Source organism: Vanessa atalanta, chromosome 20, assembly GCF_905147765.1.
Source record: "Vanessa atalanta chromosome 20, ilVanAtal1.2, whole genome shotgun sequence".
Lineage (NCBI taxonomy): Eukaryota > Metazoa > Arthropoda > Insecta > Lepidoptera > Nymphalidae > Vanessa > Vanessa atalanta.
This window is the reverse complement of record NC_061890.1, coordinates 7,193,334-7,213,121: the sequence shown is the minus strand read 5'-3', so window position 1 is coordinate 7,213,121 and position 19,788 is coordinate 7,193,334. Positions and strand designations below refer to the sequence as shown.

The following is a 19,788-nucleotide window of genomic DNA, read 5'->3' as shown; positions in this document are numbered from 1 at the left end:
AAACCTTCTCCTCAAAGGGAGAGGAGGCCTTTAGCCCAGCTGTGGGAAAATTTACAGGCTGCTAATGCTAAAAAAAAAATATGCTAAAATGTAACTATAGAACGTATTGCTGTTTTTACCTTAGAACCTACATTTCAAATCGGAGATAGCTTTACAAACAAATCAATCCTGTATCATGGCCGTTCAAAGGTACTTAAAAAAGTCTTATTGAAAGAAAATACTTGATTTTCGCTAGAATCTGACTCGAGGATTGGTGACAAACATATGAGAAATATTTAGACCAAGACAATTACATTGTTTTATTTTTAATCTGCTTTTGAGCCCACGATCACACTTGCTGCAGCCAAGTTCAATGCCTTTACAATTTCTTTAAAGATTAGTAAATTCAAATATAATGATCGGACATTTTAATTATCAAAATAATATTTAAAAAATAAATTCAAGAGAAAAGAGTAGATAATAGCTACTCCATCTCAATTCGTGTCTAAAAGCTGTCTAGGGAAAATTTTCTGTTAAGCGCATCCATCAATAAATACCATCTGCGGTGCATTGTACAATGTTATCGAATCCAGACCCCGAATAACAAGGTTGCCTTTGCGAATGATGAAGGCGATGGAGATATGCTTTAGGGAGTTATTCAATAAATAAATAGGTTTTGTGTTTTTGGAACTAAGTTCTTTTACGCGGTTGACATTGAAGTGAACTGAGAGAAATCATCACGTAAGGAGAAATTTATGCCCCTCCCTCTTTCTCTTTCTCTCTATCTCTTTCTATATGTATACGATTTCTTAATATAATATTATTTACACTTATTTTTTGTTCACATTTGATTTGTAATAAAAAAAATTATATGGTTATTTTGTTGTCTGTTATTTAAAACATAATATATATGTATATAGCGAAAGCAACTTCGTTCCAACTGGATGTCCAAACTATATATTTTTTTAAATATGATTTTGTCCTTTTTACGGATTTCAGTAACTAATCTTTCACTTTCACAATAGACAATTCCGACACCACCAAAAATATTTAAAGCGGCATTTCGAGAATTCTGAGGGAAGGGAGTGCAAACACATCCATCATCCAAGTTCCGAACTGCTAGTAAGAATTATTTGACGCAAAAACCCAAAAATTTTATGTAGCAATTTTATTATTATTTTATTTTATAAAGCAAATTTTTATATAGCTAGTAAGTAGCAGCCTCTTAATGTCTCGGCACTGGATTAAGGCTTTCTTTTTTTTTCGCGAAACATGTTTTCAACTCGTTACACCAAGCCAATACTCTGCTTCAATTCAAGGTTACACATGATCAGATCATTTTATGCGTCACCTGCTGGTTTCCTCGCGCTATATTCACAAGTAACAGCGTCGAAGTCTTTTGTTTTTTTATGTTATAGGCGCACTGTGCAGGCAGACTGGTAAATAGGCTACCTGATAATAAGTGCGTTATTGCCAATACATAGTTCTACAAGGAATATTAATCATTACTCATATCACCAACGCACCTTGGGAACTAAGATGTCCTAAATATGTGTAGATCGCTGGTGCCATTGACATAAGATATTTTATTTATAAAATTATATAATGTAATTCGTTTTGGTTGGTGAAGGAAAAGATTGTAATTAAATCATCATGTTATAGCTGAAATTCTGCCATCATTCATTCATTCATGTGTATATTCGAAGTGAAGAGTGTTTGGTGGAATTATGTCCAAACCTTCTGCTTGACATTATATGAAGCTCATTGTCCAGTCGTAAGATACTAATGGGCTGTAACTGTCACGTAACGATTTTTGGAAGTACTGTTCGAGCGTTAATAATCTTTACAGGATTTATAAAGACAAGAGAACTGGTAATGAATGATTATGATATTATGAGAATGATTGTTATGGAAACGTAACAATTTGGTCTGTTGACAAATATTTCTTAATAATGTTAATTATGAGAGCCGAGATGGCCCAGTGGTTAGAACGCGTGCATCTTAACCGATGATTTCGGGTTCAAACCCAGGCAGGCACCACTGAATTTTCATGTGCTTAGTTTATGTTTATAATTCATCTCGTGCTCGGCGGTGAAGGAAAACATCGTGAGGATTTCGTTGAAATTAGACACATGCAACCTGTGTTTAATTTCAACGAAATCTGCCATGTGTATTCCGCCAATCCGCATTGGAGCAGCGTGGTGGAATATGCTCCAAACCTTATCCTCAAATGGTGAGGAGGCCTTTAGCCCAGCAATGGGAAAATTTACAGGCTGCTAAAAAAATGCTATTGTTAATTAAAACCTAAGTTATAAAATGAAACATTTAAATAAAACATTGATTATATACTAGATTTTATTGTAATTATAAATTATTTATAAATAATAATTACATAAATAAAAATTCATTTACAAAGGTTTAATCAGATTTGTTTTTTATCGTTACAGAGATAAAACAAATGGCATTTACAATAAAAAAAGAGACCTAATATCAACCCCAACAAAAAATATTGAAAAATGTGATTTTTTTACTTATACTTTTTTTATATTTAAACATTAAATTCAACCATTGAAATTAGAAGGTTATTTATACCTACAATATTTAATTTTTAACTTGGAACTAAGTTTACCCGTGCGAAAGCAAGTTACAATTTAGCAATGTTAACCTACCAAATTTCTTAAGTGCATCTTTTAATATCGTTTGAGTTTTTAGTGTGAAAAAAAAGTTAAATTAATCAATATTTAACTTTCGGAAAGACCCTGGCATCCCCATGTACTGGTCATTGAATTTATCATCACTCCTGCAGGTCTCGTCGGTAGCCGCTAACCTCATGTCATTCAAAAACGCCGTGAATTCATCCGAAGTCATTATATTCATTAAATCGTCTATAAAAGAATATAATTATATTATTAACTTAATTAGCACTTAAGTCGGAAACATTTTGACTTCCAAAATTGATGTTTCACAATAAATATAAAAAACATAAACAATTTTGATTTTCTATTTTTGACCTTGAAAATTTAATTTCGGGAATCGTATTCGCTGTCAGCACGACGAAATGCCTGTCTATACAAAAATTCAAATCAATCGTTAGGCTATTCGGAATTTTTTTAAACCAAATATTAGATGTAAAATGTTGTATTTTTAATTTCCTTCTGTCATTAATTCCATAGCCCGTCAATAAAAAAATATTCACGCCTACTAACTCTATCTGCTACTTTGGGTGTTTCATCTAGTTTCAGAAATTGATCTAAAATTTTGCATACACTTTTGGTAGTAGTGACACTAAAATATTGAACTGCATGATATAACATGGATGTTATATAAAATGGCATATCTCTTGGTAATAGACATTTGACACCAATTACCAGGAACGCGAAGTATATAATAATTATGTTCTTGTTCATAGATTTTTATGTTATCCACTTTATTTTAACTTGTCACAAGGCGTTGTAATGCATAAACTTTTTGAACTCAACTGATATTAAGTGTACATACTTAGAGAAGTCACTGGCTGTTGGTTTTCTAGTATTGTATAATATTATATCAATAAAAGTGCTTTCTTTCGAGACTTACCGTGTAATTCTTTTATCGATTTTTCTTGGCCTCCCAAATCAGAGGGCATAATTTCTTTCGGTACATATTTGTGCAATGACTCCAAATCTCGGTGTATTTGTATACGCTGACGTAACTTCGGACTCAGGGCTCTCTTAAAAATACTAATTAAAGTATCTATTGATTTCGATGGAGTGAGGAAGTGAAATCCTTTAACTCTCATTTTGTATCCCTCCTGAAAAAACGCGGGCATAAGTGCTCGGCTTAGATGGAATATGTTTAAAAAATTACGAATTAACCGTTTTAATTTAATTAATATTATTAACTGTTACAAAATATTCACCAATAGCCGTTGGTATAAAGATCCATTAATGTCACGAGAATGAAGGATAGACTTTCCTCAAAAGAATTTTTCCAATTTTACTAAACTCGAACGAAATCTTTTTAAATTTTCGCGAAAACATTGCTCTAAAGCTATTTCTAACCTTGAATCCATTAAATCTGATGAGAACTTAGAATATTTGTCGCAACAATAGAAAGATCAAAGAAATATTTTGGGATGGCAATCAATCCACAACCTATTAACGAGGTGGCCAATTGTGGAATAGACGACGTCCACAATACAAAGGACAACAGACAAATATTAAACATCTGATCGGACTCAACCTAGTGCAGCCTCCAGATTGTATGACCGACTGAATAAGGTGACAGAATTAATCAGGTGCCGATGGCGGACGAACGATGGCTTCCAAACGAACGATGGCGTAGGACATATCTACAGTCCTACTAATATTCAGTACTATGATATACTGAATATTAGTAGGACGAATTTTTAATTCACTCGACTTTAACACCAAAGATTATAATGGATTATATGACTAACAATAGGATCTTATTGCTTCAAAAATAAAATTAATGCAAAATATGTGACATAAAGACCGCGTATTAATGATGCCGGTATCAGTAGTACACGTTTAAATACTTACGATCAGTATTGAAATGCATTGCTGCATATCAACAGGGCTAAAGAATTTTATATAGTCCATGATATTGCTTCCTCTGGCATCAAATACAACGATAAAACTATCACAATATTCACAGGCATTAACATATTCGCAAATCTGAAAAGACAAGATTGTACAATATACTATAAAATTATTGTGCAAGTCCATCTGAATAGGTTGTCTTCAAGTATCGGTTATTGTTGTTGTGTTCCAGAATTAAAACATTTTCAGTGCTAATATCCTGACGACCTCCGTGTACACCAGTTTTCATGGGTACGCCGCTCCGAGGTTCCGTCTCCATTTACGACCGAGTCGATGTAGAAAAAGTTCATTAGTTTTCTATGCTGTCTTGGGTCTGGGTGTATATGGTGCCGTCGTTACTTCTGATTTTCCATAACACAAGTGCTTTAGCTACTTACATTGGGCTCAGTGTAATGTATGTTATGTTGTCCAATATACATTTATTTATTTATTTATTTATATCTGGTCATATATAACATGCAAAAAAGTATTTTTAAGTAAAAAATCGGTAATGTACATTAATAATAAAACAAAAGATTTACGTTGGAATTTCTTGAAATAGCGTTTATGTTCTTTGAAGATGCTGCGAGATTTTCTCATGTCCTTTGAATCATTGTGGGAGATTGTGACCCAAAATTTACATAAAGTAATAAGTCTTATAGAAATTAAGAATAATATGTATAGTATATTGAATCTATACAAATAATAATAAATTATTAAGAATACAATTAGAACGATTGATGTAAATGTTTTATCACAACATATACACATGTGACAGCTTCAAGGGTCAAGTAATACCTACATTAACAGCCTGTAAATTTTCCACTGCTGGGCTAAGGCTTCCTCTCCCTTTGAGGAGAAGGTTTGGAGCAAATTTCACCACGCTGCTCCAACGCGGGTTGTCGGAATACACATGTGGCAGAATTTCGTTGAAATTAGACACATGTAGGTTACCTCACGATGTTTTCCTTCACCGCCGAGAACGAGATGAATTATTAACACAAATTAAGCACATGAAAATTCAGTGGTGCTTGGATTTGAAGCCGAAATCATCGGTTAAGATGCACGCGTTCTAACCACTGGGGCATCTCGGCTCTCCTCCTCCTCATTTATTAAGTCTTATATAATGATAATTAAAAATAATTACAATAAACAAAAAATAAGTACAAATAATAAGAACGATAAATTATTGAATCTTAGCAATTTAGTGAAAAAAACAGCCTCAGATCAAGTTGAATTTCAGCATACGCCTTACTATCAATAGACGGTATTATTAATTATTACAGTAGAAAAAATACCTATTAGCCTACATCACGTACTATAAAATAAAGAATAAAAAGAGAAAATAAAATAATACACAAATCTTTCTAGAGAAAGTATAATACTTTATAGAAATTAAAGTTAATTTAAAAAAAAATGACAACTTTTTAATTTCTAATCGGTTAGTTCTTCTAAACCTACAAACGCCCACTACCATATGTTGTCTGCCTTGAGATTATTACATATGACCTTCATGAATAGATTGTGTTTAACAAGAGTGATGCGGGGATCTTGCCTTCCTATTGGTGTATTTTAACCTTTTGGAGGTGGGTCTCAATGAACGCTATGTATTTCGATTTAGAAACACTCATATACATTTTCATTCTGCAATCTATCGGTTCTACGAGATATGCGCCCCGTGTATTACACTTTTAATTTTCAATAAATGTACATTTCGATCAATCTCATCTACGGTTTAATCACATACAAACACGCTAAATATAGTTCACTCCATCGTCTAGGACACAAGCATGTTTCATGGAGTCTTTAAATCAGCTCTCAATGGTATCCTTTAATTTTTACTTTGACTTTTTTATGGTATCGGTAGGTGGACGAGCAAATGGGCTCCCTGATGTTAAGTGGTCACCAACGCCCATATACAATGGCGCTGTAAGTAATAATAACCATTCCTTACATCACCAATGCGCCACCAATCTTGGGAACTAAGATGTTATGTCCCTTGTGCCTGTAGTTACACTGGCTCACTCACCCTTCAAACCGGAACACAACAATACTGAGTATTGCTGTTTGGCGGTAGAATATCTGATGAGTGGGTGGTACCTACCCAGGCGGGCTTGCACAAGGCCCTACCACCAAGTAAAGTTAGAAAGAGATTAATGTTCTTCCTATTAATATTGTACACGTAACTTATGACTACTAGATGGCGTTATGTCAAATTGTAGACATTTCTACATCTCGATGGCAAGATTCGCTAATTGCTTTATATATTTGTAAGTAGCATCTTTTTGTTTTAATCGCCCGGTAACGCTGTAAAGACCAGAAGGGTCAACAGCACGACTACATACAGATAAAAAAAAGTTTTATTCAAAAACATCAGTTTTGTTCAGCATTCTTAGGATCGAGTGAGCTAGTTGTTCAAATCCAAATCCAAAATATATAATATATATATATATATATAATAGATAAACTTGAGATGGTATATGTGTCACACTCGTGTCTGGTTTTTAAAGGACTCTTATTTTAAATCTTTGTATCATTTGAAATATCATTGTTACTCATCAAAAATACAATTGTAATTCATTGACCTAACTTGTTATTGATATAACGGAAGGAATAAATGAAAAGTAAGCTCTTGCATTTTGCGAGCTCTTCTCAGCAAGCAAGCAAACAAAGTTATCACTGGTTTGCATTTAATATAATACTGTAAAAGGACGGTTTTAAAGTGCCTGCTAAAGCTTACTTGCATAAATTATATTTTGAATGAGAAAATCAGCACTCGGATATATTGATTTTACGTCTCTGAAGTTATCTGAATACAGTCCATATTTTTTCTATTTTCGAAGATCTTTGCCATAGTAGTTGTGACGGTCTAGTAAAACAATATACCGATCACGACATTTATTATCTGTATTGGAACAAAATACTTTTCTGAGTTGTATTCAGATAGCCTTAACAAAGTTCGTTAACTTTTTTGCCTTTGCAAATAACAAAATTATCGGGAGCAATACCTACAGAATATTAGGTATCAGTCTTCAACTTGCTTTTAGGAGTTTCATGTGATTCACCTGGTGCCTTGTTATTGCTAATATGTTTTTCTTTTATTTTGTTTTTTTCTTAGGACTTTTTAGTGTCAAAGTTAAATGTAAATTCCATCGTTCCATTATTAACATTTCCACCACTACCACCAGCAAAAATAATAATCTTATAATCTTATTTTAACTTAAACTGGTAAATTATTTTGACCATGTCTAAGTCGGGTACAGACAGCGTTAATGAATTTAATGACCAGAGGAATCTTTTATAAGTCTCTGGTAATCTGTCAATTAAATTTCAGTTTAAGTGTCTGATCTTCTATAGATATCTGTGTCTCTATAAAAATCTTCAATATGACTTCCAGTTTTTATAATAATAAAATAGACGAATACTTTGGACTTTGGACACTTTGGACCCTTTTTTGCTTGACCTTATCAAAGTCGTTAGATAAAAACACTATGCTAACACATAAAAAAAAAAATATTCATGATTAATAATATTTAATAAAAACTCACCATAATAGTGTATTTATAAAAGTCGATAATACGCGAGAAATTATCACCCACATTTTTTGTAACCACGATTCGGTTGTGGTCCTTCGTCAGTTTTGGTACTATTCCACAAAGTCTGTAAATTTATAGAGAACACATTCATTATTATTTACTAACCAAATCTTAAGGAGACGATAAGATATATTTGTAGAGTTTTAGGGGTTTTATGAATTAGAATACACATAATCACAAATAACTTCGCATGTCTGGCTAGATACTTCTCATCGCATATTCTACCTGACGGATGAGTGTGCCAGTATAACATCAGGCCCAAGGTACATAATATTTTAGTTTCCAAGCTTGGTAAGGAATGTTAAATATGTCTTACAGCGCCTATGTGTATGGGTGGCAGTGACATTTTCATATAGGTAACCCATTTGTAAATCAATAGTCATTCAAAACCTACAATTACATACAATTTGGTACAGTAGTGCTGAATAATATCGATATTTTTTTTAACTTACATGTTTTGTAGAATAGTGGCCTTTTTCACATCGAACGCCTGAAAATATCGAGGAAGTAACGTTTTAAACGTCGAAGTTTTGTCCAATTTCAACTTTGCCCTCTCTACGGAACCTTTGCTAAAAATAATCGCCCTTTCCAGATATTCTTTAGCTGTAATAGTAAAAAAAAAAAACATTTTTAACACAGTAGATATGGAGTAAATGTTTTACAAAATCATTTTCGACCGCCTTTTTATTTAAACCTTCGAAATTTTTACCTTTGCCCAATATCCTAAACATAACGATGCCATCCTGACAGGTTTCGGTTGGCAGTAAATCGCAAGAGAGATCGGCTAACTACGCAGGTCATATTATAAGGCACAAGTACATGCGAAAATTCAAGTAAACTCTCTATTCCCTTGCTCTTACAATCCGATGGGACGACAAATTTGACGTGATGACGACTAGTAAGTGTTCAGACGCAGGAACAATGGCTTTAACATCAAACTTCCAAACTCCGAGCTAATACTAATATTTTTGGATATACCTGGATTTGAATCCAGGAAGAATCAGTATCAATCCTACAGAGCTATTCTTTGAGAACCAACTCGAAACTCACCGTGAAACACGATTGTGAAATGTCTGAAGTTGATAGGCAATATTGACTACAGGAGTCATACCATTACATCGTTACGTACCATGTCCGTTCTATAAACGAATCAGGTACGGAAAAAGTATGAGAGGGACTTCTATGCCATATCAACAACGCGATCGTCGCATCTGCTTATCCTCATGTCATATGCGAATGGTTACCTTATCATTGTAAGATTATTTTCTTGTCTATGATAAGCTCTATTGCGCATAGTCTCATAATCCTCAATACCAAGTTTATTTTTTTTATGATTCCCTTTCAAGGTCGTGGTATGGGATACAGTAGGCTCCTAAATAGTAAATTTAAAAAAAAAATCACATTAAAATATCACAGTAATCGGTTTAGTCTTTATTTATTTTCATTCATTCAACGCAGCAACGTTGTGTTAAAAAAATATATCTACTTTAATTATACATTTTTAATTGCAAAAAAATAGACAAAGGGACTGTGTGAAATTTTGTAAATATTTTTATATGATAATTTAATTTAATTCTAATGTATTTTTTATTACCTTATTAATTAATCTGACGACGACACGACATAAACAATAGTTAAACTAGAATCATAACGGAAGAACGTGGATTAAAGCCCGGGCACCACTACATGTATAAGCTTCATATCTTATATATTAATAGCGTAAGCCGATTTTTGTCCCTTGACGACGACGACCTATGGGACGATAGCTGCACATAAAAATTCGTTTATAGTCTCATTTTGAAGAGCTCCAGCCGTAGACGTGCAGAAAGTTAAAGAGGATTCTTGATTACAATTTACTAAATTGTTACAATTTAACAAAGAATTAATTTTAGACAGAGGAAAAAGGTACGAATGTCCTAAAAAATATTTTGAACAAAAGCGAGGTGTCGAGGGAGTCACACACAGTATGTAATTATTAGTCGTTTCGTCCTCGACAGTACAGGAAAATTTCTTAAAAAGTCAATGTGTCGGATGAAAATATGCATCAAATCTTTCAATCAATCCGCATTCTTGTATCGCAATGGAATAAGTTCCAAGCCTTATTACAATAGTGTGAAGTTCATAGGCTGTTGTTTTCTCACAGTTAACCTCTAAGGCTGTAGATTCCATCATGTAAATACCAGGTAGGCTCATAAAAAGTTAAAAATGTTTATAATACAAGAAATACCACAGTAATATAAAAAAATATAGGCTTTTTTTATACGGAATTGATGCGAGATTGTAATCCAAGTGTTGGATTACAATCTCGCATCAATCGCATATTAACATAACTTAAAAAAATACTCTCACGTTAATTATAAATACTTATAAAATTGTGTGAATCTATGTTGTTAAACACTTAACTCTTTCTTTCTGACATCATAGATTTTACATTCGTAAGAAGATGACACACTTATGTACATCTATTCGTAAACAACGTTTAAAGATAAAGGCGATAGAGTTAATAGAAAACAAATTGTTTTCTTGTCACATGCCAAGTCCAAATGGCTTACTTTATTTTAAAAAAAATTGCTACCGATACATAATATACATATAATAATCCTCTTTATATATATCCCATTTGTACGAAAAAATATTTCCATTCGTTTTTCCTTCATCCATTCGTTCTTAAAAAAATTGGACACAGTAAATAGGTTCTATATATTAAATTTTTCCGAAAAAGTGTTAGTGGGAGCTTTTACTTGTTTTTGCGTCATAGGTAGGTAGACTGGCAGATGGGCCACCATTGGTACTGTTCGAAATATTAATCATTTTTCATATTACTAATGGGCTACCAATCTTGGGAACTAAGATGTTATGTCCCTTACGCCTGCAGTTATGTTGACTCACTCACCCTTTAAGCCGGAACACAACAATACTAAGATTAAGTAAGACTAACTGATATTTAGCGGTAGAAAATAGAATAAGCGTCAATAGCGCAATGGTTTACGGGCCGCCTAGCGATGTAAAAAATCGCAGGATCGATCCTGACCCCTTGGGCTATTGTCGTACCCAGTCCTGACACAAGTGATAAGCTTAAAAGGAGGGATAAATAGGAATATTAGTAATTCTTTATTTAAATGGGGAATTGCTTGTATTCTTTTTTTTTTAAAAGAAAAAAAGGAATATATGATGACAGACGGACTTTCAAAGAACCTTCCACCAACTGAATATTTTTTGTAGTCCATTCTACAGCTGGTGAAGGACAGTAACAGCTCATAAATGTCCTAGGTAGGAACTACGTCTAAGAAAAAGTTTTGGAGATTAAATCACCGTGCTACTTAAATGTGATTTAATATCATCCGACATATGTAATTTTCGCCGCGGAATACGAAAATAATTACTAAATATTGATTAAGCATAAGGAAACTCAGAGATGTTTTTCCCGAGCATTCAACACGTAGCCTTGATAATGGACAAGCGTAACGAAGATCTACTTGACCACCTATCATAACAAATAAATATGACCGGACAGTTTTATATACCTTATGTCCTTTTTTCATTTTCCTAAGCCTTACGTGATGATATAACACCTAATATATTTGAACTAAAAAAGAGACGTTCTAAATTCAAATTCAATTTAAATGATCATGTATTCGCCCTTCTATTTGATTTAAAAGTGCAGATTTGTCGTAACTACTATGGAGCCGGACTCAAATGAAATTATTAACCATTTCAAAAATAATAAATCATGATAATGGCACATAAGTCATTTTACTTGTGTGATTCGACAGTACTCGCCACTCACAATAGATCAAAGTGTTTTTATTATTTTTAATTTTTCAACAACTTTGGGTTCTACAACGTATCAAGTGATGATTGTCAAGAAAGCTGGACAAATAAGTTAATTAGTGGCATAAGTTTTATTTACCGCTTAATCATAAAACAGTACATAAAGCCTATGTGCTTTAATAGATCGTTCATAAATGATAAGTGAACATTATGGTATATAAGAATTAGTATGAAGTTTTTAGTAAACCATTTTTTAAATTAATTCATACAAATAGTCTTCTTTGTGAACGTTAAACCAGTTCGTTAACTAATATAGGCATTGCTTACAAATTCACTATAAGAAGCGTTAAGTTTCATAGGTAAAAATGAAATTTTCAGATTTTGAAACAACAACTCTCCTAAACAATTACAAAATCTGCACTCAGCGTGTCTCTTCTATATCATCGATATAATAACGTAACAGATTATTTATAAAATCCTTTAGGATTGATTCAAAGTTAATTTTATAAAAAATAAAACTTAGAATTATAATCTATGTATATGTGTAATACTTACAGAAATCTTTCTTAATAAAATGATCCTGTTTCTGAAGCCATTTCACTAAAATGTCAATTGACGCTTCTAATCTTTCTGGATTATCTAGATTATACAATTTTCTCAGGTAGTGTATTGTATCTGAATTTAATTGAATAACGGTATGTTTACATGTTAACTCCATTGTTGATCGGGAGTAGATATAATACTGACTTAAAATTCTTTGCAATAAAGTTATTTTTCGGCGTTTAAAACAAACTAGAGAACCGTCGCGTCTTCGCACGGTAGCAAATTCTAAATAATAAAAAAAATAGAATTGCGCTTCGCAAGAAAATATTCGGTTAGTATGTTTATTTTATGAAGTTTATAATTACATATATATGTATGTCATAAATCATAAATATGAATAGTATTCAAATTGATTTGGGGTCGTAATTTTATTGTGAAAAATAGATCAAAATTTTTCCACAGCAAATTTTAATAATTTTTACAGTCAAGTTTAAAATATATTGTAACGGTCAATTATCCAGACAAACATATCGAATGATATTTTTCGTTGCACCTTCAAATGTTATAGTGTAAAAGATAATTGCACAAAGTCTTATGATGCGAAGCACTGGAACATGCTTTACGTACAAAATGTTTTTGCCTCATTTCGGCAACTATTTACAGATACTTTTACTTGGTGGTAGGGCTTTGTGCAAGCCCGTCTGGGTAGGTACCACCCACTCATCAGATATTTTAACGCCAAACAGTAGTACTCAGTATTATTGTGTTCCGGTTTGAAGAGTGAGTAAGCCAGTGTAACTACAGGCACAAGGGATATAACATCTTAGTTCCCAAGGTTAGAGGTGCATTGGTGATGTACGGAATGGTTAATATTTTTTTACAACGCTCTTGTACCACTTACTATCAGGTGGCCCATTTGCTCGTCCGGCTACCCATATCATAAAAAAAATATATTAGATATATTTATCTGAATAATGATTGACAATTATTTATAATTGGAAGAAATGACTTCGCAAATAACCTATAGTTTACCTTAAAAGGCACAAATGCTGTCGCGGACTTTTCTGTAGGCTTATTTAAGACAAACGATTTTCAATAATTGTTTGGTATCAGTGGCGTAGCTATCGTAGGGCCAGGTGGTGCAGTGCACCAGGGCCCCTGAGCTCTGGGGGCCCTCTAACCTAAGCTATGAAAAGAGCTTTGAATAGAGATGAAGTATGGATTTAACTTACTAATGATATGTTCAACTCACTGTATCCTGTATCCTATTCTTATTACTATCTATAATTTTGAATGCCAATATACGTTAAAGAGGGGGCGAGGGCCCGATTCTTTTTCTATGCACCGGGGCCCTTACCCACCTAGCTACGCCACTGTTTGGTATAAACAATTTCTGACGCATAACGATCGTGTTTTGCAGTAAGTTTTAAGTTTTTCCTTACAGAATAGCTCCCCAGACCACGATGCCGATTTTAATTTAGATTGCAGATTGCATTATCACATTGAAAAAGACGAAAGCTAGAACTTTACACAAAGCAGCGAACGGACTGCGGCAAATTTAATCTTTTTCCAAAGATATTTCACAGCAATTTACACAAAAGGTAAAAGATAACTTTTAACGTTATTTATAATCCAATTGATTGTTGTAGACGATTGTTACCTTTGACCTTGAATACCTTGACTCAAAAATACTCAAGTATTTTTTAGTTTACGATGGAAAACTATACAGCTTACTATATAAAGACACGGTCAGAAGTCTTTAACTGCAAGTCCCAAACGATTTCAAAAACAGCTGTGTGGTAACATACATGGATGTAATTTTTTTTAAAGGTCGTTAAATTTAATCTCGAGGCCGGGTTTCATTTAACAATTTCGTTGAAATTCTTAAAATTCCACCGGGACAGTAATAACTTTGACGACGGACAAAACCTTTGATAAAAGTTGGGCAAAATTCCTACCATTAACATCAGTATGCTTTAGCAACAAAGGTTCGATGTTTATTAAAATATCTTTACCGGATCAGCTTAAAGAATTAGCTAGAAATAATAACAATACTCCTTACTTCTTTCCTAAGCGTTAGTGTTGTATGATAACTGGGATAGAGGCGAATCATAGTCGTTCAAAATAAAATTCAAGGTCACGAATTTTTGTTATAGTGTCATATAATAATATAATGATAATAATAATAACATAAAAAGAAAGTTGAGAGGTGTCAAGGGACACCCGGATGGAACGAAGTTCCTTTCGATTAATTAGTGAAGGAATTGTAATAAAATTTTATTTTTTTTTATTTATAATAATAATTATTTTTTATTATTTATTATGTGTACCTACATAATAAATAAAAAAAACCTGTATACACTCAACAAAAATAATCGTCGCGAGACCACACTGTTCAATACGAAATAGAAATGAAAATATTTGGCTTGCTTTCTATAAGAGAGAGAGAGAGAGAAAGAGAGAGAGAGAGAGAAAGAGAGAGAGAGAGAGAGACAGACAGAGAAACATGCGCACGCCGCAAGGCTTACTATAGCAAAAAGTGTTGTTACAACTTTTCGTGACAATTTTTTCCGACTAGCCCCCTGTCACAACGTGCGATAAGGAACTTCGTTCCAATTGTGTATATAACATAAATTAAGTAAATGTTCTGAGTGACACAAGATTAGTATTTCTGAAACGTCACGCCGCGAATGAATTTGAAGGTGGGCTTTCTAAGGTCATTACAAATATGAAATACACAGTGTTTTTTGTTTATTTTTTATTAAGAGCATCTTACAGAAGTAACAATGGTTATAAAGGTATATAAAAACTAAATAAAATTCTCAATTTAATTGCACTTTAAATTATTATTTTATATATAGGATAAGATAACAACTTGATAAAAATAGCTTACTACGGTTATAGCTGAAATAATAATAATATTATTATAATTATTAATAAATGATATTTCATGAATTAAACCGATACTACTGCTACTACTAGTAGGAAAATATATGTACTGTGTCCTAGTGTTGTATCGATAGACTATCGATTACTTTTAACCTAAAATATCGATAGTCCAAAACTATCGATAGTATTATATTCTGAATAGTTTTCGAGGTCAGTTATCGATAGTCAAACTATAGATAGTTCTGCAACGCTGCTGTATTCATATTTTTGGTAATCTAAAGTAGGAATTCCGCAAAAATCGTTGCAATTTTTATACTTATAAGATATACAATTTTATTCCTACCGCTAAATAATTAATTGTATCACAAATGTAATGTTTCTAATTAAATATGAAATCATTTCATTAAACATCTTATATTTTATATATGTTTACATATCCCTGTACCACTCAAATACAACAAGTATTACCTACATTTAATTAAAGTTGATAAAAACTGTCATTTCAATGATATAGACATAGAAATTAATTATTATTGAGGCAAGGTGGCAAAGTATGTCGCCTATGTCCGTCTAATTTAATAATGGGCCTTTTTTTATAATTTCACATAAACAAAATTTGCATTTGAAACTCGGACAATATATATCTATAAGTTTCCATTCGGCTGATATTTATATTTAACTAGTTGTCGCCCGCGGCTTCGCTCGCGTTTTAGGAGTCGGTCATGTGTTAGGCAAAAAAAGTAGCCTATGTCCTTCTTTGGAGTTCAAGTTTGCTTCATACTAAATTTTGTCAAATCCGGTTCATTAGTTTGGCTGTGAAAGAGCGACTGACAGAGTTACTTTCACATTTATAATATTAGTATATTTAGTAGCAGTAGTATAGATAATATATTTTTTAAATAAGCCGTCAGGTGCGACTAACGTCACACTGAACGATCCTATTTCATTGAAATCTTGTAATTAAATTTTATATACAACGCATGCGCTTAACAAAACTAAAGAGTAATTTTTAAGCGTAAATATATCTGTTATATATATTATGGCCAAATTCGCTTTAAGACTAGGTATTAAAGCATTGCAGTGCCAAAAAAATGATACTAAAATAAATGTAAGCATTACTAACAGTATTTAAAACAGGATATTTACCATGTTTTTTATTTTTGTTTGGTGGAGCTCGTTATTTCGACATTATCTACGAATGTCTTGTTCAGGAGACTGACGTTTGCGGGTAGATGTTGACGGCATTAGAAGTGTCCATATCAGACTACCTCCTTTCTCGTACGTTTGCTGCGCATACACTGGTTACCACTACCACTGTCACTTTCACCCTTACTATTTGTTTTATTTGCACTCGAAACAATATTATTATTCAAGGGTTTGCATATCTTTATCACTGGACTCCATACTTTCGACAGTTGAAACCCATCTTCCCTATTGAAATTACTATACTTAGTAATTTCAATGGCTTCTCGTACCAGTCGGGGTATGTAATGGCATTCTGTCGCGAGTATCTGAGCATTACGAAACTCGATCCAATGGTTAGGCCCGGCTTCCAGAAGATGTTCCGCGATGGCTGATTTCTTGATATCATTGTTTTTTACCGACTTGATATTTTCGTTGATACGACAAGATACCGTACGCTTCGTCTGACCAACATAGGATTTACCACAACTATAATCGTTTTTTAAACTCCGGGTTTTTCCAAGGGAAAGCTATCTTTAGTTGATCGCAACATTTGCTCTATCTTCTTGAAAGGAGTGAAGATAGTCCGCATATTTGCTCTAGCTATCTTATCTGTCACTCCTTTAACATAAGTTCATAAGTTACTGCGGCAGTACAGGGTTGAAAGACAACCAGCATTTATGCCATGCCATGCCAGAAGAACATCTAACAGAAAAAACAAAATGGAGGTTTTTTTAACAATGTTATATTTATTTTCGCCTGCATATTTTCAAGAGCAATTTACCAAATCCAATCATTATATATTGTTACCATTTCAGGCGATAATAATTTCTACAGTTATTATAAAAATCTTTTAATATATTTTAAATTCTCTGAAATTTAAAATAAATTTATTTCAAGTTCAAGTGAGTTTTTTTTTTCAGAGAATATAAAAAAAAATTAAACAAAATTATGACGCTGACGTGAATGTTCTTCAGGCTGAGATCTCATTTCACCTCCTTGGGCACTATGATAAAATAAAAACGTAACGACACAAAAAGAAATATCTGGTTCAGACCAGCGCTCCTATTGAGCCGTATAATAAATTCACATCTCATAGGATTGAATACATTCCAAGTTATTTAAATTACATTCTAAAACAATAAATATTGTCTCTGGCACCATATATTATAAAAAAAAACGAATACGATTTTTTTTTTAATTATTAAATAATTACTGTCAAGGTGTGTCACGTCATCTAATTTGTTTCACGGTAAATATCTACGTCATTACATCATCTGTCTCCGCTGACAAATGGTGCGAGAGCGACTTGCGTAACTTGTATACAAGTTTATTTCCATCGTTTCTTAAAACGGCTTCAATCGGTTCACTCTAAGATCGTATTAGCGCTCTCTTTTGTTAATTTTTAAAAATATGATAATTAAAAAAAAATAAGATTTATTCCTGTTGGAACACAAAACATGTGAGGAATATTATAAAAAAAAAACGATGGAATATACTCCGCAGCAGAGCCGTCTCAAACTATGCTGGGGCCCTTGGGCACCCATGAATTTGGGGCCCTTTTGCTAGATATGTTTTTTGTTTAATTTTGTAAATTGATGATTTTTCGGGGCCCTCTCAGGATGGGGGCCCTGGGCACGTGGCCCCATGTGTGCTGTGGTAAAGATGGTAATGCTCCTCAGACCTTAAATTTGTTTTAATTCAAAATTTCTTATGAACGAAAATTGATTGATTAGCGACCAGAAGAAAATCAATACAGATAGTATCCATTTACGTAATAAAGTAAAGAATAACCTGAAGTATTTTGTTTAATTAAATTTTACATTCATCGAAACAATTGCAATGATAATGATAAAAATCAGGTTAAATTAAACGTTTTGTAATAGATTGTAGAAATTTCAGCTGTAATAAAAATATTTGAACACTTTGAATCAAGATAAGTAATTGCCGCACTCAGTGAGACTGGGCTTAAACTGGATGCCTCTATTAAATTCGTTTTCGAAATTATTGAAATGGTCCTTGCTATCGCGATTTTACACATAAAATCAATTCAAGCATATATAATTAACTTAGCAGGCTCAGTAAATGGGTCTTAGACCAAATAAAAAAGCAGATACATAAAAATTATACAAATTAACGATAGATACACCAAAGGCAAAAAAAAAAAACTTTAAGGCCCAAGTCTTACATAAGAACAACTCAAACAGTAAGGATAGGTATACTCATTTTCGTTCGGAAATCGTTAATCAATATAAAGAGGTTTTATGTGACATAATTTAAGCAGGTCTTTCAAAATTAATGCCTCTATCATCTAATGTAATTATTTTTTTTATAGTAAATATTTAATAGTAATAATTTAGTTTACATACCTTCTGCGATATAAAATAATAAAATATAAAAATCAGTGTCACCACAGAAAATGCAATCATTTTCTGTTTCCTGTATTTTGTGAGCTGTGTCATGCATCCATGATAAAAAAAAAACATATATGTGTTTATGGATTTTAATCACAAGAGTATCAATTTTTATAAAAACGCTGGCAAGTCACATCTAGCGAAGAATTCTATATCATAGGAACGTAGAATTAATTAATTGTACCTAAGCCACATCTCACAATGAGACCCTCTTCAATCTTGCCTGTGTAAGGCCTTTCACCTTAATTTAGAGGGAAATTCCTTTTAAGTGACTTTTATTGCAAGCAACAAAGATTCCTGCGCAATTTACAAGCAAACAAATGTAGGCGCTTATTTTTTCTCAAACTTTAGCTCGTTGCCGTCATTTTAATGTTCTAAGGTTGGGCAGTATTTTCTTGCTGCGTGTTAAGAGGGTAATAAATTTGCAAAATATAATTCATACTTTGTGTTGTTTCAACTTTCTCGCTTTCTTCTTTTATTTCAATACAGCGGATCGCTGATTTCTTTTATCTCGCATTTATTCGTGTTTTAAAGCGATAAATATACACAGCCTTTGGTGTAATTTTTTATGTTACTTAATTTCTTGAACTAAGTTTTGTATTTTTAATGGCTCCGTTGAATTGTTTCAAAGGTCGTTAGATATAACTTTTCTTCTACGTTTATTGAAAGTGTTTCGTTTTATATAACAAGATAAAGGTCGTTTAAATGGTTCACGGATTTTGATTTTCAGAAGAAGTGATCAAAGTCGACACGTTTCAAGTTTTCCGAAACTTAGGTTGATTGATTTTAATAGCGCTAGTTTGCTGATCAACTTCATAATATATATGTCGCAGC

The 19,788-nt window shown here is 32.8% G+C and overlaps 1 protein-coding gene across 1 annotated transcript; it reads right to left on the bottom strand.

The window, feature by feature from the left end:
* Window positions 1-2,709: 2,709 nt before the first annotated feature.
* LOC125072118 lies at window positions 2,710-12,644 on the bottom strand. The gene is made up of 6 exons (XM_047682630.1): window positions 12,482-12,644; window positions 8,608-8,758; window positions 8,108-8,219; window positions 4,521-4,655; window positions 3,556-3,769; window positions 2,710-2,864 (listed from the first exon to the last, which is right to left on the bottom strand). Exons 1-6 carry the CDS (start codon window positions 12,642-12,644, stop codon window positions 2,710-2,712), a joined length of 930 nt encoding a protein of 309 aa, XP_047538586.1.
* Window positions 12,645-19,788: the final 7,144 nt, after the last annotated feature.